The sequence below is a fragment of the Aspergillus homomorphus genome (assembly GCF_003184865.1).
Source record: "Aspergillus homomorphus CBS 101889 unplaced genomic scaffold BO97scaffold_23, whole genome shotgun sequence".
NCBI classification, from domain to species: domain Eukaryota; kingdom Fungi; phylum Ascomycota; class Eurotiomycetes; order Eurotiales; family Aspergillaceae; genus Aspergillus; species Aspergillus homomorphus.
In genome coordinates, this window is record NW_020291909.1 from 40,438 (window position 1) to 60,483 (window position 20,046).

Consider the following 20,046-nt stretch of genomic DNA (forward strand, 5'->3'; position numbering starts at 1 on the left):
CGGAAGGTTTTATATGGAGGCAGAAAAATACGCTCCAGGGCTCTGTCGCCCGCCGGACCGCGCAGGCCCGTCCGTGCCTTGAACTTTTTCCAGTGACGGAGCTTGCTTGCCCTTCGACTTCTCCGCCGCCGACCTCTGCCGATTTTCCACTCTTGAACCGGATTTCATTCACTTCTTTCACATCGGTTTCCTTGTCGGCTGCCGTGTGCTGTGCTACGCGGCGCATGTGTAAATTGTCCTTTTCTATCTATTTTAAATCTTCTCTTCCTCTATCCTCCTCCCATAATGCTTAGCCGTGCTGTACTGCCTCTGACGAGGCCTAACGTCCTCGCCACGACCGTCCGTGCTTCCACTGTCACACTTCCTCACGCGCGCTGGTATGCAAAGAACAGTAAACCAAAACCATCCTACAAACTTCCCGACTCCATCAAAGCCTCGCAGCCGAACAAGCCCTCCAAGGCGCCGAAGCAAGAAGACAAACAAGAAGATTACTCGGCAGAGCAGGTCGAATTTGATACCAAGGCCGACCCGCAAAGCAATGCTTCTTCCGAACAGACCTCCGTGAGTTGCCGCTACTCCCTAATCTCCTCTGTGCCTATTGATCTGACCAGTATGAACTTCTCAGCCCGAATCACATGCTCCCGAAAAGGAACTCCCTCGTCAGCCCCTCCCCGATCTCACCCAGGGCATCCCCTCCACCCTCGCGGCCGAGTTGGAAGCTCGCCAAACAGGCCGCCCATCGACTTCTCTGAACCTCACTGAGGATCCCTCCCGCGCCGAAGACTACGCTGAGGATGAGGGTCGCGGCGATAGAAACAAGGATCACTATACTTCCTCCCTCGACCGCAAGCGCGCCCGCATGGCCAACCTGGTATCCGCGATGTTCTTGCTGGCCGGTGTTGGTGGTGTAGCCTACCTGGGCCGCAACTGGGAGAACGAGGTGGAAGAGAAGGCTCACCCGGACACTCCGTCCGGCTGGGGACTGGGCCTGTGGTATAACCGCGCCAAGGCCCGTCTTGGTGACATCACCAGCTACTACAAGGACCCGGCCTTCCCCAAGTTGCTGCCGGACGAGGACCCCAACATGCGCCAGCCCTACACTCTGGTGCTGAGTCTGGAGGATTTGCTAGTGCACAGCGAGTGGAGCCGTGAACACGGTTGGCGCGTGGCCAAGCGGCCCGGTGTCGACTACTTCCTCCGCTATCTGAACCAGTACTACGAGCTCGTCCTCTTCACCAGTGTGCCCAGTATGATGGCCGATCAGGTGCTCCGCAAACTCGACCCTTACCGTATCATCCGCTGGCCCTTGTTCAGAGAGGCCACCCGATACAAGGACGGCGAATACATCAAGGTATGACGCAATCGATTCCGCTTGGCATTTGACTGTTCAAACCACTAACCGACTTCAATTAGGATCTGTCTTACCTGAACCGTGACCTTTCCAAGGTGATTCTCATCGACACCAAGGAGGAACACGCCCGCCTGCAGCCCGAGAACGCCATTGTCCTCGACAAGTGGCGCGGCGACCCCAAGGACAAGACCTTGGTTGCCTTGATCCCCTTCCTGGAATACCTGGCCGGTATGGGCGTCGAGGATGTGCGCCCGGTTCTCAAGTCCTTCGAGGGCGCCTCCATCCCCGTCGAGTTCGCCAAGCGTGAGAAGGCCATGCGCGAGCGCTTCGAGCAGGAACTCGCCGAGGAGCAGAAGCGCCGCCCACGCAGCGGTCTGGGCACTTTCGCCTCCGCTCTGGGCCTGAAGTCCAACCGGACTCTGGACGGCGAGCAGAGCCCCTCCGAGGGCTTGGCCCAGGGCAAGATGCTCTGGGATCAGATCCGCGAGCGTGGCCAGAAGAACTACGAGATGATCGAGAAGGAGATTCGCGAGAACGGCGAGAAGTGGCTGGCCGAGATGGCCGCCGAGGAGGAGAAAGCTCGTCAGGAACAGATGGCCATGATGAAGGGCTCATTGACCGGCATGTTCGGTGCTGGCGACAAGAAGCAGTAAAGATAAAAAAAACCCAACCAATTTATCACTTGCTTTGTCCGTTCCTCGAAGACTGAATGTGTATCCGTTATGATGTGCATCAAGTGTGAACGCCCAGTCTTCTTTTTCACTCTCCCTCTCTCCCCCTCTCTCCTCCTCGTCATGTCTTCCACATTGTTATAATCTACGTATACCTAGGGTACACTGTTGTTTACTGTTGTTCTCGGGACCGGGGTTTTCGTTTTTCCTTGTTTAGAAGGAGGGGCTTTTTTTTTGCCCTTCTCGCCTTGATCACAGGTTGATTTGTAAAATAGCATTTTCTTATTGTCGTCCATCTAGGAGGGAGGTTTCTGTATAAATTGGGAAGAAAATCTTAATGTCATATCTGTTTCTGAATTTAATGTGTGCTCGAGTCCTACTAATTGTCTTAGTGCTGTCGTGCGGTATCGCCCAAGCTCGGGCATCTCTAATGTTCGCGGATATATATAGATCTTCGCAACAACCTTTCCAGTCTAACCCACATTTTCGAATCGCAAACTCAAAAGAGCTGTGAAAAAGTTGTTGGATAGGATGATATCAATGAACTGTACGTATTGATTCTTCTCTAAAGAGAAAATGCAGCAGCCATACAAATATGCACTGCCTAAATGGGTATATTTCAAGCGAACAAAAAGCCTCCCTCCCTTTCGCCCAGCCACGCCCACTCTCGACTCTATAGTGTTGAAAGACAAAAAATCAAGGCTGTAGTTCCCAAACCCTCGTTGAATGAGCAAGGAAGAATAGTGAAGCAAATGTTCACATATTAAGGTGTAAGTAGAATGCCCCAAAGCTACGTTAGATTGACGTCCTGGAAGACCGAGACGTCCCAGATCCCCGTCATATCGAATGGGAAACCGTCCATCGTGCCGAACGTGCCAGAGATCGACATCATATCGTCGACGATGTCGTTGTTGGTTTGTGTCTCGGGCAGCGAGATGGCGGCCGGGTTTACGAGGCGGTTGTCGGTCGGTCCTACGTGGGTGAAGTTGGAATCCGGGTTGCTGCTGCTGCCGCCGGGGAGACGGCTGAGGAGTCGTTCGCAGTGGTCGAGACACATGTCGGCCACGTCCCAGTCTTCATCCTCGCGGACACGACGGAGGATGGCGCGGAAGGTCTCGACGTTGGTGAGGCAGGACCGCGCCACTTCGCTGTCGGTGGTTTCCAACGCGCAGCGGACTAAAAGCGTGGCCGTGGTTGTGAGATGGAAGGCGCTATCTGTTGATTTTTGTGCTTGTCAGTTCTGGAACACCGGCCTGGCAGAGACTCGGTTGAAGTCATGATGGACTCACATGGAAGCCAGAATTCTTGGAAATTCTCCTTCCGAAGGGATGAGATGAATTGCACTATTTCTTCCGCTGATTTGCGGCATTCGGTCTGAAAGTAGCGGCGAGCTTCGGGGTTCTCCGTCTCTGAGTTGTTGACCTCCTAGAAATCATTAGTTGAGCGGACAGATGAAGTTTCTGTCGGATGGCATATTGCTCACGTTCAGCTCCACTCGGCTCACCAACATCTTTACAGCCAGGAAGGCTAGTTGGAGACTGCTTGTGCCGGAGATGCGTTCCTCCGAGGTACGTGGAGGCGTTCTCAGCCAGTCAGGCAGTGAGTCCTCCCAGACATCCAGATCCGTCCGGATTTGTCGCACTTTTTTGGTGGTTTCACGCGGGAATCGATGCTGGAGACCGTAGACAAGGGGCAGAAGCTCTCCCAAAATCTCAGTCAATTGGCACAGCGCGATATGACAATGCGCGGCTCTCACGCGCTCAGGGGTGCGAGATGCTGCCGGTATTAATACATCGATTGTCGGAAGAGGCACATCGTACTGGTTCTTGGCGATTTGAGGCGGTACACCATGGCCGAAGCTCCCCCTGGGACATTGTCAGTGAGTATTCCTGTCTACTGGATACGATACTTACCAGCGATCATGGATTACCACCCCCCACCATAAGCGCATACGATGGTTCTTTTCAGCCGGAGACAGCTTCCAATGACTGGGGTCGCGATTGAGTCCAAGACAATGAGCGAGAGAGACCATACGACCGCTGCTGATCGCATTGCCAGTCATGGAGAAGATCGGGCGACCGGTCAAATCGATAAGAGCTGCGCTGATTGTGGACAGACCAGGAGCAGAGAATTCCTCATGTAGAGCGGCCACTGTCATGTTGACGGCATATCGGACGTCAGGTTTGGGATGACAAGCCAGTTTGGGGGTGTGCTTCCAATATACTAAAGACATTGAATAAACCTGACACAAGAGCGAGGCCGGTGGGTCACCGGGTGTTTCTGAGATGAATGCCTCCCAGAAACTTTCTCCATCGAAGATTGGGAATGCTGCGTTGAACCGGTCAATGAACCTATTTTCAAAGTTTAGTACATCACCCACTTCCGATTCCAGATGAACGAGAGGCATACAGTCTGACTAGATCGTGCTTGAAGGGCCCCAGGATTTGCTCCAGAATCTCTTTCTGGTTCTCACCCGGTGGGATACCAACGCGCATGCCTTGTCTCCGTCGTGAAACGGTTGTGTAAAGGATGGGTTTTCTCGGATCGCTCGAGTAGACATTATATGTATTGTTCTTCGGTTCCACGGACTTGCTGGTCCGCTCGGTAGGCATGTACTTTTCAATCACTTGGGCATCATCGGCTACCACAGGTCCGACTATGAGAACAGACTCATTGTGAGGATCGTCGAATCTGGATTCGCTTCCTCGGTGGCCACTTAGGGAATCTGACTGAGGAACACTGGACGCTCGTGGGCGGCTGACACTGGCCGGAGAGCCAACTTCTGAGCTGCGCTTGCGCTTTTGGCCAATAGTCGATACCTGCGCGGGATCTGCCGACCATCTTTTGGTTTCATGGCCGTTTGAGAGCGGAGGATCCTGGCTGGAGTCCTCCTGATAGTGGCAGTCGGCGCCCTGCACTCGACACAGAAGGCACGACTGGCCGGGTATATCCACTGTACATCGAGACTTGCGCTTCCTACACAAATCGCATGCCCTGACTTTGTGTGACCTGTAGGGTCTGGCTCCGGCATTAAATCCCGGAGAGGCGAGCTTCTGGATGGAGCTACTCGGGGCTGTCGTGGATGACATGATGAGCCTCAACGAAATGTAACCTTATCGGGAGTTCTTGGGAGGGATCATCAATCGCTCGTGCGTCAATTAAACGCGGCGCAAGTCATACAATCGTAGTCAAGGGCGGGACTGGACCGGCGAGTGTGAAGCGTGTGGTGGAGGATCGGCTCTCGGCCAGCCACCGATGATCGGGAGATAGCGCTGCACCCAGCTAAATGACTCTGAGAGCAAGAGGGGAAAGCATTGGACCGAGGGGGGTAGGTTAGTCGCGAAGCTGCGCCAAGTACTGCATAATCCCTCAGCGTTCAAATCAAGCAGGCATTGCGATGCGCGACGGGTTCAATTTTTTGGGGTCTTGTCCATCCAGCGCGGGATTATAAGCCCTTGCGTTTCCACCGAAGCCGATAAAATCTTCGTTTCTTATCGGCTGCTGTGAAGTTGTGGGGGAGAAATATAGATGAGTCAGCCACTCGACCAACCACGTGCTCCTGAATCGGAGACTGTATTTAGATCGGTGAACTAGACCCAAACGGGACTGGACAAGGTCTCCCCAGGCTCCCCTCAGGCTCCCCTCAGGCTCTCCTCAGGCACCGCATCGACTCGCTCTGTTTCACTTCTCCCCGCCTGGCGCGTGCAGTTCAACCTCGTCACTTACTTCTTACTTACTCTATTGAGTACTGTACTTAGACTAAGTCCAGTTGATTGATTCGTTAGCTCATGCAGCAGTGCTTGGACTCTGCTGTCTCTGCCCATGCCTCTTTAGCTTAGCCTTGTCTGATTGAGTTCTGCCAACTGAAACTGGGCCAGACGATCATCGTTGCATTGGTGTCTACGCTTGGAAAGACACAGCCACCGAGTCGCTAGTTGGCGCTTCCCGTGCTTTCCACTCACACTCCTCCCCCCCCCAAGCTCGAATCCTGCCAGGTGCCTTCGGAATCCTGCCTACTCCCCCTATATCTTTCTTTTCCGCCATGATGCTGTATGGGTGCAATTGATTTAAAAAATTTGTCTGCATTTGTGTTCAACAAATGTAGACACTCATGGGTTGGTCATCGTTGATCATGGATGAGGATGTCCAATTACCTTTGGCTGAGCGGCTCGAAGGGCCCCATCACGATGATGAGCGACAACCACCACCATGTTTGATTAAGCTGCAGTGCGTGGCCAAGCAGGAGAAAGAGCTCGCAGGCGAGCAAAGTTCTCCATCCTTTGCCCGCTTACCTCGCACAGTTATTGAACAGTAAGTATTGCCTTCTAGCTGGCGGGACGGTGGAAGCCTGCTGCTCTCCTCTCAACACTCTCACCTGCGCTTGGCTGTATATGCGTTTCGATCTTAACTGGTTACACAGTATACTCGTCGTCGCGGATGCGAACACATTCGCATCGCTTTCTTTGCTGAATCGGAAGTGGAGACGGATATCCGACTCGACTCTGCTGTATTCTCATCATTTAGCCCAATGCCCGTCCTTTGCTCTAACTCAGAAAGCTATCGCCGAGCCATCTCAGCCATGCGATCTGACCCACCTCAAGAAACTGTTCTGCACCCAAATCAGACGAAATGCTTTTGAGACCTTCTTGCGACCTCACAAGACTTTAATCAAGCTGATATCGACCTCGATGAGTTCATCGACAGCATTTCCGCAGGGCGAAGCTTTCCGGTTCTCTTTCTCACCCAGCGGCCAATTAATTCTGTGTATCAGTTCTTCTAGAATCGTTGTCCTTGATGTCACCTCAAACCATGCTTCAGTGAAGCATGAACTTAAAACCTGGAGACGTCCACTACATGCCACGATCATAGACGATGGGTCTCTGCTCGCCGTGGTCTCTTCCAGCCATCGCGTCAATATATACAACCTCTGTAGCGAGGAAGCAAGGTTGGTCCAAGACCTGACATTGAACGATGTTCCTCGGACGCTAGCATTATCTCCCACGGGAGGCGTGCTTGCTATCGCGTACGATGATCGGATTGAAGTACACGCAATCGGAGAAGGGGTATTAGCCACTGAAAGACGAGCTGTGCGCTGCTCTGGTGTTGACTCTGTCTCTTTCTCTTCAGATGGGGCCATGCTTCTCGGCACATCCGCTGATCCTCAGAATAGCGGTTTGGTCACCATAACAGTACCTTTCTACGCCGAATCAGAGCCCGAACTCTCTCTCAGAGATGTTCAGAGACGGATGTGGACCACCCAAATCCTCTTCCCAGATGTTACCTCGGGATTCAGTCGCGCATGTATGCTCCCTCTCCACTCTGAGGGCGAAGGTAGCTGGATCTTGGGCTTTGACGAACAGATCAACTCACTCCGAGCGTTTGGGGCCAATAATACTGGCTCAGGCACAACCTACTTTGTGACGCCTATGTCCGAAGATGGCACCCAAGAGTCCCTTCCCATCATGCTACCTACCGTTGACGGTATGGGAGAACTTGTTGCGGCTGGCTTCGAGGAATCTGGTCTTTGGGTGTATGGCATTCCTGATCGTCTCGATATCGCGCCTGTAGCGACCAGAACACGGCCACCGGCAGGGTCCGATATGGAGCTAGACCAATGGGCACAGGAAGGCGCGTTACCTGGTGAGGACTGCTTATCTCGACTGCAGCGGGCTATCACCAAACCGAAAGTTCTTATCAAGGGTCATAAAATCAGTGATATGCCGGGAATGACGGCAGCTCACTGGGTAGAATTCCCAGATTTTATCGCCGAACGCCGCCGATTAGTGGCCGTCGCGCCGGGTGGCATCAGTCCTCCCACGATTGGCGAGGAAGATGTGCCGGTGGATGGTGGACGCGTTCTTCTGCTGGACTTCGCGCGATCAGCAAGCGATGGGAACTGTACCGAAATTAGTATTGAGGTTGGTGATGCGGAACCGAAGATGCTTAGCGAGCCAGACTCTAGTCTGGACACCGAGGTGGAACTAGAAAGGAGAAGGACTCGCATACATCGTGCAAATGCCACCTCGCCGCGAGCAAGGGCTTTTGTTAGGGAGTCATACCCGTCGGCCAACTCTGTGCACCACCCTTCTCGGCCGAACATCCGCCGTAACAGCTCCTTTTTCTCCAGTTCTTCGAATGGGGATGGATATCACATTCCCGAGTCCCCGTACGACAATACGCAACCGCGGTCGCGCGATACACTGCGGCGTGCTGCAACCGCCGCAGCTAACACAAGGGAACGTTATACCCAGTTCCGTGATGCACAACACCCCCTTCAACAGCCGAGGCCAGCTCCTCAGGGCTTCCAGGTCCCTCATGAAAGCGATGCCGACAACTGGGTGCCGCCTCCCCCGCCATATTCTCAAGTGCCAGATGCGCCTCTTCCTGATTACTTGCGAAGAACTTTGTTACCTTCTAGATCAGAGCCGATCACTCGAGATGGGGAGTCCTTGGCCGAAGCCCAGCGTCTGGAACCCAGTCACCTGCAGAACATGGTCGAGGAATCGTCATCTCGCGTTTCGCTGCAGAGACTGAATAGCATCGCTGGCTCCAGGCTTGCCTCTCGCCTAATGCGAAGCAACACCAGGGAGCCGGTATCTCCTGAGCGAGTACGAAGACACAGCACATTCATGCGCAGGAGAGGAAGTTCCGCCACTGGCGTTCCGCAGAACCTCGAGAGCTTGAACAGGCTAGCACCGCTGGTAACGCCCTCTCAAGATCTGGCTGAACCACGGAGACAAGCCCAGCTGGAGAGTATCCCCGACCGCTCCGCGCAACCAGCCCGATCTGTGCTGCCCCTCATCACCGAGCCATCTTTGTTCCCGTCAAACCCCCAAGCCAGCAATTCCAATGCCTCGCCCGAACAACCTCTCATACATGCCCACGTCGACTTTGTGGATTCCGTTCCCGCCGAACAGGAACTTGGCAACACCCGCCAGTACTCCATCTCCTCCCCCAACCTCCAAGTATCATCAACCCTTCAGTACGACGCGCCAGAAGCCCTTCAAGATAGTCAAACTCGTCCCAGCTATCCCTACCATATCGGCGACCGCCGCCCACAATCCCAGGAGGTTCGACTTCCGCCTGGGGGTATCCCACCTCTTCAACACCGGGCCTCGACCGACCCCACGCTATCTGCAAGCTCCCAAGCGGCCGCACATGACCAGTGGCGGAGGCGCATAGAGGAGTGGAATGAACAAACCATTTACGAGAGGAGTAAACGACGAAGCAAGTGCATTGTGATGTAGCATGGTTACCCTTTCTTCCTCATTGAAGATTTTCTTGGTCTTCTTCTTTTGTTGCATCCTTGGTTTTGAACATTTGGAGTGTACATAGACTGATAGGAACATATTCGGGATTGTAGAGCGATGGCGTGGTGTCTATTGTTCTAGAGTTGGGATCATGGTCTGCATGTTACAAATATTAAGTTGGCTTGTATTTTTTTGGTAGATTGCGATGCTCGTCAGCGCTGATGAGCCTTTATACAACCTATCTGGGTTCTTTGCTTTTGCCGTGGGTGAAGAACGCCCAAGCAAGGACCTCGTCTACTAGAAAGTGGACAGTTGCCTACGGGCATATGAAACGAAACGCTTTCATGGAGCATCGAAACCGTCAGACTCTAGTTCAGTATACGTGGGAATCATCAACATTGACCAGCCAGCCTCACAAGCTAAAAAAAATCATATCAAAGGCATGAAGAACACAACAAACACATCGCTAAGTCAACACCCGCCACCACCACCCCCACAACCGCCGCCTCCTCCTCCTCCTCCTCCTCCTCCGCAACCACCCCCACCCCCACCGCCGGTCCCGCCCATCCCGCCACAACTCCCGGCCGCAACGCCCCCTCCACACGTCCCCGCAGCACAATTCCCATGCACTCCCTCCACGAAACTCATACAGCTAGGATTCGCAACATACGCATCGGCATGCACGCCAGGGTCGCAGGAGTAGGGCGCATAGAACGGCACGTAGACGGGATACCCCCACAGCAGAGGATAATACCCGTAGACCGGGTCCACTGCGGTTTTATTGTCGGGATCCTTCTTCCCATCCTTAGATTTGCTGCCGCGCTTCTCGGCGCGGCGACGCGCCTTCTCGTAATCTTGACGGAGTTTCAGGAACTTGACTTCGCGGGAATCCAGACCACGGGTTTTACTGTCGTTGGTCTTGGTGTTGTCAGCGGTTTGCGGGCGGACGGCGCTGTGGGCGGAGACGTGCGGGTTCTTGCTGGGGTCGGAGGAGATGTCGGGGCGGTCGTGGAGTCTTCTAGCGGCGTGGCGGGCGCGGGAGGAGGTGGAGGAGGAGAAAGGGAAGAAGGGAGGGAGGGCGATGGGGGAGTCGGTGGCGGCGCGCACGGCCTCGCAGTACCAGCAGGTGCATTCGCTGTAGATCTCGCCGTCGGTGAGTTTCTTGTAGGCCTTGCTCGTCCACTCGAAGCCGTCGGAGAGCTTGGTCTCGTCGACTTTGTCGTCGTGGTCGATCAGGATGGGTTGACCGGCGCTGTCTTCGCGGGTGCGGTGGGTCGAGAAGGCGAAGTAGCGGGCTGGTGTCAGCTGGTGCGTATGCCAGGCTAGGTCCACGTCTAGGGTCGGCACGGCCATGCGCCGTGGGTTCTGTGACATGATGCTGAAGAAGGTGTGGTATTTCTTGATGAGCCGGTCCATCGTCGACTGCAGCGTCGGCGAGTGCAGCCAGTCGATCTGGTCCATCTTCTGGATGAAGGTGCCCTGCCGGATCACGGCCCCGACCAGGTCCAGCGCCAGCGGCGAGCTGTTGTCCCAGTAGTGCGACATCATGCGCCGGTAGGCGACTTTCTCCTCTGGGTGCAGCGTCGTCTGCCAGCTGCCCGGGTTGGACTTGTACATGATCTCTTTCTGCTGGATCTGCGCCCCGAGGTAGTCGTTGATTGTCTTCATGGTCAGGTTCTGACCGCGGTTCCAGCGAGGGTTGGCGTAGTCGATGATATCAGTGCCGACGACCTCGAGAAGACGATTGGGGAAGTTGAACTGCTGTCTCCGTCGGCGCGTATCGCTGGCGGGCTCAGGAATCCCTCGCAGGTTGTAGTAGGTGCCCGGCATCGGGATGTCTTTCGTCACGAGCAATTCGATGTCTCGGCAGAATTTGGCGATCTTGAGACTCTCGTGGTCGATGCGGTATGAGCAATGGGGGCATGAGTGGCGGAAATCCCTGTCTGCGAAGCCGTGCCAGTGCTCGAATGCGTCGTCCAGCGCAAGGAGCATGCCCCCGTCTGTCCAAGGGACGAAGACCTGTTTTCCACAGCCGGGGCAGGTCAACGACTTGTCGGATGTGTCCTCAAGATTGTCCCAGGGGTGACCTGTCTTTTGCAGAAAGGTCTCCTGCGCGTTGGGCCCTGCATCGTAGTCGAGCGATACATTGTCGATGGAGGCGTTAACGGCTTCCCAAGGAAGGCCGCTGGCCCAGAAGCTCATTTTCCCGTGCCGTATGCAGTCCTCGAGAAAAGCACGAGGATTCAGCATGTGTGCATGCCATACCATCAGAACGTCTAGAAATGGTCAGGGGCCTGAAACGAGCAGAGAATGCACGCGGTTCGTCTTACCGAGAGGGGGCAGATTGTCCTGCAGCCATTCCAGGGGCTTGTCACAGTCCGTTATCTTTCCGTAGCTGGGGTTCTTGAGGTTGCTGAGCCCAGGCCGTGCGATGGAAGCAGGCGCACACAATTCCCACCAGGCTGCATAACGGTCCACTGCTCGGGTGGTATAAACTGCCCATCGCTTTTCCTTGACTCGAGCCCACGCTTCATTTGCCTCCTGGGACTCTGGATGGAAGATCTCCGGATCAGGGTCCTGGATACCGAAGATCCCACGAGTGCTGGCCACGCTGTCGCGCAGATCGGCAAGTGCTGCGAGCAGCTTAAGATGGGCAACACACTGGTCAGATGCGACTGTCGTGTACTGAGGTGGTCCGGCATCTCGAGTGAGATTTAGAGGTGGCAATGCCAGGTGCGACTGGTCAAGTTGATTGTATGCAGGCGGTTGATCTCCCACCGAGTCTGTTTCTTTAGCCATCTTGGCAGAAATAGATTAATATGAGCTTGGCTGCATGTCACGCATGAAATAGAAAGAAATGTTATATGAAAGGATATTCAAACATTTCACGACGGAATCTACTTCCTTCTAATACTGTCATCTGTAGGTCCGTGTTGTTCAACGAACGTCTGACATAATTGGAATGGACGTAGAATGATCGGCCAGCAATGGCACCGGGGCAATGGCGGGGCAACCGCGGCCTTTTCCACTCTATCTCGACAGTGGCATACAGGAGAGGAATGTGCGTAAGCTGACACTGGGCCTGCTGCTATGACTGGATCGCTTCAAGACAGTGACAGACACGGCGCCAGAGCGAAAGGTCTATCCTCTTGAATATAGACGACTGCAGGGAAGGCAATGTCGCAGCGCAAGGCTTACTTGGCGCTAGAACACCGTGCTAAGTCGCAGACTTAGAGCTCAGCCTAGGATTGCCCTGTGGGCGATAGTGGTTTAGCTGCTAAGTAAAACAATAAGGCGAGGTGTCAGCCGGACAATACGAAGTGCTATTGGAGGTCGTGAACGCTTCGTTTCTGCAGACTCAATACGACTCGGACACAGACCCTAATGGACTGTGATTGAGGATGATCTATGTAGAATTGTCAATCATTGCGAACACACGGATTCGTCTCGTTTGTGGGTCAGCTTCATATGATCTTCTGATAAAACCGGCGGGCGACCGGCGGGACAGCATGACACAGTGTCCGTGCGTGAAGATGATCTGTGTTTGTGGTCTGAGATTTGGTCTGTGAGAGTGAGTAGATGCCCACAGACTCGCTACTCACAGAGATTCTGCTACTGTTGTATAGTAAAGATGAGTCCTGAGTCACAATGGAGTGGAAGGCTCTATAGTCTACCCATACTGGACCTCTCCACCAAGCCAATGCCAACAAGTTGTGCATTCATTGCTGATGGGGCGGGGCTGACTTATCCGTGACTAATCACTGGTCAAGAAGAGTGTCACGTGAGAGCGAGATCGGACAGCTTCTCCTCGCGGACCCCCGCCGCTGTGATTCATTCCACCACTTGATTTCAGGGTCTGCATTGGAAAGTGCAAGCCGGTGGGTAAAATTTCTTGACTTATCGTTCATTCGTTCACCCTTCTTTCCAATCAGCACGTGGCCATTCTTGTCGTCCAGTTGACTGCCACTGTGGAATCGGTTTTTTATTAGACTTTATTTTTTTTTTCGCCATTGCCTCTACTGCCGCCCAACGTTGATCGGTCTCACGCAACCAGTCTGGATTCCCTCGAAGGATCGCCGAGCGAAATCGGAGGCAAGGGTGTGCAGGGCAACAATCTGGACCCAAGCGCAAGAAAGAATGCTTCGGCTGCCTCCAGCCCCGTAATGGGAGGTGCCGACCATCCATCCGTCTCACCTGCTATCGGGTCCGATGGCGGGGGACCTGTCAGGAAGCGCAATGTTGCTGTAGCAGGGTTGGACAGCTCGCCCGCCGCCAGCATCGACGAAGTCGAAGATCCCGAAAACCGTGATGAAAAGAAGCGACAGCCCGTGAAGCGGGCTTGCAATGAATGTCGCCAGCAGAAGGTATGTCGCCTGTCGCGTCCGTCCCCGTACCATGAAGCTTTTACTGATGTAGAGTACCATCCTTGCAGCTTCGATGCGATGTGATTCAAGACCCATGGACTGACTGCTCCCGATGTCGTCGTTTGAAACTGGATTGTAAGATTGAATCCAACTTCAAGCGTGTTGGCAAGCGCAGTCGCAATGCCGAGATGGAGCGTGAGATCATCGAGCTCCGCAAGCAGATCGCTACTGTGCAGGCAAGTGGTAGCACGCCACAGCAGACTCCGACATCTTTGCCGGCAGTGCAAACGCCAAAGCAAGAAACTCCAAGCCAGGTTGGCTCGGGCGTCTACCACACACCTTCAGCCATGTCTACCGACCAGTACATGGGCTCGCACGAAGCTGTCGCATCTCTGTTGGACCTACGTTCGGGTTTCGATGGAAGTAATTATATGCGAAATGGCACCCATCACTTTAAACGGATTGAAGACGTGGCTGTGGTGCCGGAGAGGGTGACAGAGCTATTCAATCTGTAAGTCTGTGCTGTTGGTCAACGTCGCGCGGCGGCTAACCAAACCAGTTTTTTCACGTTCTACCACCCATTCCTTCCGTTCCTCGATCGCGAGCAATCGCCGGATGATTACTATAATGCATCGCCCCTACTTTTCTGGACAATCATTAGCGTTGGCGCCCGACGGTACCAATCGGACACTCATCTTCTCAACTCTCTGGCCGGCCCGGTGACACGGCTGGTATGGAGTACGCTGGCGGACATCCCCCAGAGCTACCACGTCGTGAAAGCATTGTGCCTGCTCTGCACGTGGCCGTTCCCTACGAGTAGCACCTCAAACGATCCTACGTTCATGCTGTGCGGAATGATGGTACAAGTCGCCATGCAGCTTGGTCTGCATCGGCCGTCACATACACAAGATTTCAGCAAGTTCCGGGTGGAGCTTATTGAGGAAGAGCTTCGTGATAAGGTCCGGACGTGGGCAGTATGCAATATAGTTGCGCAGAGGTACGCTTTTGAAGAAGCATCAATTGAGGTCCCAACGACCTGATGAGCTAATCAATTTCGCGCAGAGTCGCCACTGGGTACGGTCAGCCGCCATCTACTCTGTATGACTGGACACTGTCATCGAGTGAGTCCATGGACCCGAACTTCAGGTTGCCGGAGGACATGAAACCTCGATTGGAGATCGAGAAGTTCTGCGACAAGATCAGCAAGTCACTGTACACGAACCGCAGTGACCCTGTTGGGCTCTGTAGTGACAAGGAGAGGTCGACGTTGATCTCTTTTCTTTCTCGGGATTTTGATGAGTTGGAAAATCAACTCAAGCCTCAAAGAGACGGTAAGGCACCCCACCTTGTCGTAAAAAGGGCTTTTCTAACATACCCAGCTATTACTGATCTATACCTGCGTGCATCGAATCTCCATCTCCACTTGTCGGCTTTCTTCGACGACACTACGGCCAAGAACTACCGCGAACGTCTTCTCTCGCTCTACGTTGCCGCCACCACTTTCCTTGAGGCAGCAATGACCCTCGAGACTGAAGTTGGGCCAGTGCTCTCGTACACACCGTACTACGTGTACCAGATGATGGTCGCGGGAGGTTGTACCTTATTGAAACTCTGCAAGAGCTTCTTTGCGGCCCATATCGATATGGACTATGCCAAGAACCTCTTCAACAGGACCATCTGGGCGATTCGGGGTGTCTCGGTTTCCAGCAACGATCTCCCTGAGCGGCTGGCCGAGGTCCTGGCCCAGATGTGGCGACTGGGGAATGCGCCGACACCGAAGTTCGGGCCTGACGGTAGTGAGGTCGATGATTCCCTGATGCTGAAGGTGCGGTGCCGAATGAGCATGTCCCTCCTCTTTGACTCTGTGTGGCGGTGGCGGGAAGATGCGCGGACCAAGGGCCGTAATATTGAAGGTATGTTTCCATCTGGACGTCGGGTGACCCAGAGCTGACTCGGATTACAGCCTGTCTTAAGAATCCAACCAACCCAGATTCCAACGCCGACTCGTCGGCCTCGTCAGGCGGACCGACACGCACGTCGACCGCGACGCCCGGGGTGGCCGGCGCGGACCCCAGTCTCGCGCCGGCGCCTTTGCTTTCCCAACCGGGGATCAGCGTACCACCCAGCAGTGGGGTCGGGGCCTTACCCAGCGGATTTATCGAGCCCAACTATGAAGTTTTCGATCCATTGAACTGGCTTCTGGATGGATTGGTGGATCTCCCGTATTCATATTCCACGATCTCGGGGATGGAGTCGCAGGGAATCGCTTAGTGCGTAGTGGAGTGTGTGATGCGTTTATCCAAGTTTATGACCTTTGTTTCATGTGTACCATATTTAGCGGGATGACGATGATAATATCGAGGGTGCGCCGGACCGAGAGCGCTGGAGTTTTCTTTCTGAGTCTGATATGATACCTATGCGTTGATCGTGACATTATGATGAGGAAGGTTGTGAGGGGAGGTGTTGTACATACATATTGATGCATGTTCTTCTGTTTTTCTTTCCAAGAATGTCAGATCCGCTTCATGTCTTCTCCAACGCATAGTTCGTTACCTGTTAGTGGGACAGTAGAAGTCACGTGTTTACTCCTCACTGCATCAAGATAAATTACCCCCCAAACCTATCTATCCCACTTCAACCCACGTGAATCCTGGCACCTCATACTACTCTGTTCTATATATACTTAACTTCCCCTCAAACCGAAGAACAACCACAACTACTGCACGGCACAACCCACCCAGATAAATCCAGCAATGCCCCCCAAACCCACCCCCCAAGCAAAAGAATCCCAAAAAACCCTCCTAATCCCGCACAAACGCCCCCTCCTGCAACCATCCCGCCCCAGGACCAAAACCATAAACCCAACGCCCACCCTCCCCATCCTCCCCTCCACCGCCAACCCAAGCAAAAGCCCAGATCCCATCAGCCCTCAAGACAGTCACCGTAATCCTCAGGAAACAACATTCCGCGGCGCGCTGGCGCCGCAGCCGTTTCTGGATCCGGGGATGTGGGAGCGGATGAGGGCGGTGGATGCGGGGCGGATGGGGATTTCTGGGGTACCTGGGGTTGTAGGAGGAGGGGAGGGGGAGGAGGGGTTAGGGTTAGGAGCTGCGGAGAGGGAGGAGTTGAGGAGGCGGAGGAAGGTGCGGGAGGCGGAGTTTTCGGGGATGGCTGTTCGGGGGCGGATGCGGTGATTTTTTTTATGTATTTTTTGTGGGGGTGGCGGTGGGATGGATTGGGTTATGTCCTTTGCGTTTTGATGCTTGGGTAGGGGCTTGGGTTATGTGGAGGGATGGATGGGGGGTTCTATGGTTATCTCGGGGTTTATTTGTGGTATCCAATTGTGATTAGTATTGTTGGTTCTTGAAATTGATGTGGATATACTTATAAAAGAAAAAGCTAGCTGCGGTATCAATATGAGAAACAGACTGTAAAAGCAGGCAGTGGTATCATCAATCGTTGAACTTCGTCACTCATAAACATCAAGAAATAATAACGATAACGTAAACATCCAACTCTAATCCAAATGGCGTAAATCATCTGATCGTAAACCCTCTCATGGTCGAGGGCTGGTGCTGGAATCGACCAGCACCGCATCACCGATGCTCTGTTTGAGCTTCTCGCGCTTGGCTTCGCGGCGCCGCTCGGCATGCTGCTGCCACGATCGTCGTATGCGTCTGCGCAGATTGCGCACCTTGCCGGCCCGCAGGCGGAGCCGCCACCACGACAGCGATTGAAAGCGATGGTGGTGGAGCGAGGTTTGCGAGTACAGGGCCTCCGGCGTGAAGACTTGGCTGCCGACCAGGGTGCTACGGTTGGCATGGTGGGCGGCTAGCCGCCGTCTGGTCTCCGGGGGCCGCGAGATGGACGGCCCTTCCAGCACAGCCCGCTGCTGAGGCATCCCAAGCGAGTTTTTGATCACCGTGTCCGGCTCCGGGTGCTGGTCAACGGGACTCCCGTTCTCTCGCGGCGAGGAGGCACTGTCGGTCTCCGAGTCGTCCCAGAAGCGGCGCGGGCGCCAGAAGGGCTGCAGACGCCCGTCCATGTCGTTGCCCGCCTTGCGGTTCTTTACGGACGTCAGTGAGAAAGACTGGAGAGCAGAATTATATGAATCAGACCGAGGACGTACCATCCACGGACGTCGGATGGACCCAAACCGGCGGGCTGGACGTCCATTTGCATCCGTCGACTCACTCACGGCCGCTCCCAGGTGGCGACTGGCGTCTTGCACGGGCGAAGGAGGCGAGACTTGGCAGACTGGTGGCTTGGGGGGTTGGCGCGGGTTCTTCAAGGGCGAGTCCACCTCGAATCGCGTCGCCGTGACCGGCGTGTGGGGCTCGTTCTGGGATGCTAGATCAGGAATCTGTACACGCGCGATAGGTTGTGATTGTGGCTCTACCAGCAATAATGACTCGTTGTTGTGCGGGAAGATGGCGACTGTCCTCGCCTCACTGACTTCGATCACGCCGGGAGAGGACGAAGGAATGGAGACCTGCGTATACGGCATGGAGGGTGGCCGGAGATGCGACATGTCTTCGACGCCAATGATGATGGATTGCGTTTTGGCGGCCTCGGGCGCATCCGGCGCGGCTCGGCGGTGAGAAGCACCCTCGGGCTGAGACAGGGGCAGCGGTGCCGGCTTCTTTCGCGTCTCTTGCTCCATCGCCGCCGTGTGATCTCGTAAGCTTTCAGATGTAAGAGACGTGGTCCGTGAATTGTTACGACTAGTCGGTGCGGACAATGATGAGTTACGCTGCGGGATGACTGGCTGCCCGGCACTTCGACCTCGAGATTGCGCCCGCTTGTCCGCACTGCTGCTCGCATCAGACAGCGTCCGCTCCTTGCGACGCGGAGGCTCAAGTGAGCCAGGTCGGCTTCCTGAGGCGACTGGTGCCCGCCGACTCGAATGTCGGGAGCGACTTTGGGAAGTATTCCGACTAGTCGACGCCGAAGACTTGAGGGACGAACGTCGCTCAGGAATCACCACCACAGGCACCACTTCGACGTTCTGGGGGAGATAGCTCATCGCCGAAGTTCCGGATAACGACATCTCCGAAGCAACACTCTGACGATCATGCTCTGTGATTCGCGCACTCTTGTGTACCAGGCGATGCTGCGAGTCAGGGTTAGAAACAAGCGATGTGTGTTCCGATTTGGTCAAGGGAGAGCTGACTGAGCGGAGAGAGCTCCTCTTCTCCGTGTGACGCAGCGATCGCTGAGTTGACCTCGGGGAATCGATAATCATGACCTCTACAGTAGATGATGTCGACACGTTGGATAGTCTTCGAGAGGCGTCTGGCTCGGCCGGCTGTGGTTCCATCTGGGGCCAGCCGATTTGCTCCCGGAACTGCTCGATTGACAACCCGCCTACAGGCTCGTGCGAGTCACCCCCCTGCTTGCGTTGGCTTTTGGAACGGACGGGAAGCACGTCTGTGCTGTCTGCATCCGACCCGACCATGTAAAATCGTTGTTCCGCTGTGTCTGGGTCGCGGTCGACGCGGGAGGTACGGCAAGACGCAGATTCTCGTTCACGGGGAGGCGGCTCCAGTGGAATTGCTGCTGCATCTTTCCGAGTCTCTGCTGCGGGCATCTCTGGTGTCGAGGAACGATTCCGATTAGGTGAGTGTGATGGTATCGGAGTCGTGTCTCCGCTTCGCGTGTCGCTGTGATCGGACGAGTCGTTCTGCCGGGTTAAAACCGAGGAGGATCGTGCTGACCGAGACGGAATTTCAGTTCCAGCATCTGAGATGATTTCCAAGGCGGTGCGAAAGGAATCCGCCCGAGACGAGGAGAAGGACTGCGCGAGTTGCTTGAGGGCCGGACGATGAGCCGATGCAGCGACTTGAGGCGGGGTGGTTTCGGGCGTGGGAGGATGCGAGGGCCTCGGAGTTATTGCATCGCTTATCGAGAGTAGCGAAGGTGTTGTTGCGATATGCGCCCCGTGGATATTTTCGTCTTCAGTTGGGGCGACACCGGGGGGCGTTAAGGGACGAACAGGTGCTGGTGCCAGAGGGCTTGTCCCTGACGGGACGCCATTGTGGCCCACTTGTTTTATTAAGGTGGAGGATGGAGAGTTCAAGGGAACATTAGGTCTGCGACGTAGAGACTTGTGGGCCCTCAACTGGGGCGGATCCAAGTGTTCTAGTGAGGCAACAGAGGTGCCAGAGGTGCCAGAGGTGCCAGAGGTGCCAGCACTCGCCAGGCTGGGCATTGTGAGGAGGCCCAACGGTACTGCAGATTGGTCCAAGTGACCACCAGGCAGTGGTCAGGTTGAATGGTGTTGGATTCTGGCGATTCAAAATGTCGAACACTTTTTTTTTTCTTTGTAAGGGGGTGTTCCAAGTCAGATTGGCCCAGGCCGCATAGCAGCAATAGTGAAGAGAGAGACGCTGCCTCGGAGTGGGGAGAGG

The 20,046-nt window shown here is 54.7% G+C and overlaps 6 protein-coding genes across 6 annotated transcripts; 3 read left to right on the top strand and 3 right to left on the bottom strand.

Moving 5' to 3' along the window:
• Positions 1–132: 132 nt before the first annotated feature.
• On the top strand, positions 133–2,364 carry BO97DRAFT_443917 (protein translocase subunit TIM50). The gene is made up of 3 exons (XM_025698413.1): positions 133–561; positions 626–1,351; positions 1,414–2,364. The coding sequence occupies exons 1-3, from the start codon at positions 286–288 to the stop codon at positions 2,002–2,004; spliced, it is 1,593 nt and encodes a 530-aa protein (XP_025550419.1). The 5' UTR covers positions 133–285; the 3' UTR covers positions 2,005–2,364.
• Positions 2,365–2,632: 268 nt separating this feature from the next.
• On the bottom strand, positions 2,633–5,482 carry BO97DRAFT_392225 (putative C6 transcription factor). The gene is made up of 5 exons (XM_025693858.1): positions 4,432–5,482; positions 3,936–4,373; positions 3,506–3,887; positions 3,312–3,447; positions 2,633–3,237 (listed from the first exon to the last, which is right to left on the bottom strand). Exons 1-5 carry the CDS (start codon positions 5,109–5,111, stop codon positions 2,813–2,815), a joined length of 2,061 nt encoding a protein of 686 aa, XP_025550420.1. The 5' UTR covers positions 5,112–5,482; the 3' UTR covers positions 2,633–2,812.
• Positions 5,483–6,015: 533 nt separating this feature from the next.
• BO97DRAFT_370633 (F-box domain protein) lies at positions 6,016–9,420 on the top strand. The gene is made up of 2 exons (XM_025692783.1): positions 6,016–6,333; positions 6,443–9,420. Exons 1-2 carry the CDS (start codon positions 6,134–6,136, stop codon positions 9,267–9,269), a joined length of 3,027 nt encoding a protein of 1,008 aa, XP_025550421.1. The 5' UTR covers positions 6,016–6,133; the 3' UTR covers positions 9,270–9,420.
• A 323-nt stretch (positions 9,421–9,743) lies between these two features.
• BO97DRAFT_425587 (uncharacterized protein) lies at positions 9,744–12,071 on the bottom strand (the record flags this gene model as incomplete). The annotated part of the gene is made up of 2 exons (XM_025697078.1): positions 9,744–11,548; positions 11,603–12,071. 2 exons carry the CDS (start codon positions 12,069–12,071, stop codon positions 9,744–9,746), a joined length of 2,274 nt encoding a protein of 757 aa, XP_025550422.1.
• A 1,059-nt stretch (positions 12,072–13,130) lies between these two features.
• On the top strand, positions 13,131–16,200 carry BO97DRAFT_392233 (putative C6 transcription factor (Leu3)). Its single transcript, XM_025693859.1, has 6 exons — positions 13,131–13,636; positions 13,705–14,147; positions 14,196–14,633; positions 14,699–14,967; positions 15,016–15,549; positions 15,600–16,200. The coding sequence occupies exons 1-6, from the start codon at positions 13,436–13,438 to the stop codon at positions 15,905–15,907; spliced, it is 2,193 nt and encodes a 730-aa protein (XP_025550423.1). The 5' UTR covers positions 13,131–13,435; the 3' UTR covers positions 15,908–16,200.
• A 992-nt stretch (positions 16,201–17,192) lies between these two features.
• BO97DRAFT_425589 (uncharacterized protein) lies at positions 17,193–19,847 on the bottom strand (the record flags this gene model as incomplete). Its single annotated transcript, XM_025697079.1, has 2 exons — positions 17,193–17,702; positions 17,766–19,847. The coding sequence occupies 2 exons, from the start codon at positions 19,845–19,847 to the stop codon at positions 17,193–17,195; spliced, it is 2,592 nt and encodes an 863-aa protein (XP_025550424.1).
• Positions 19,848–20,046: the final 199 nt, after the last annotated feature.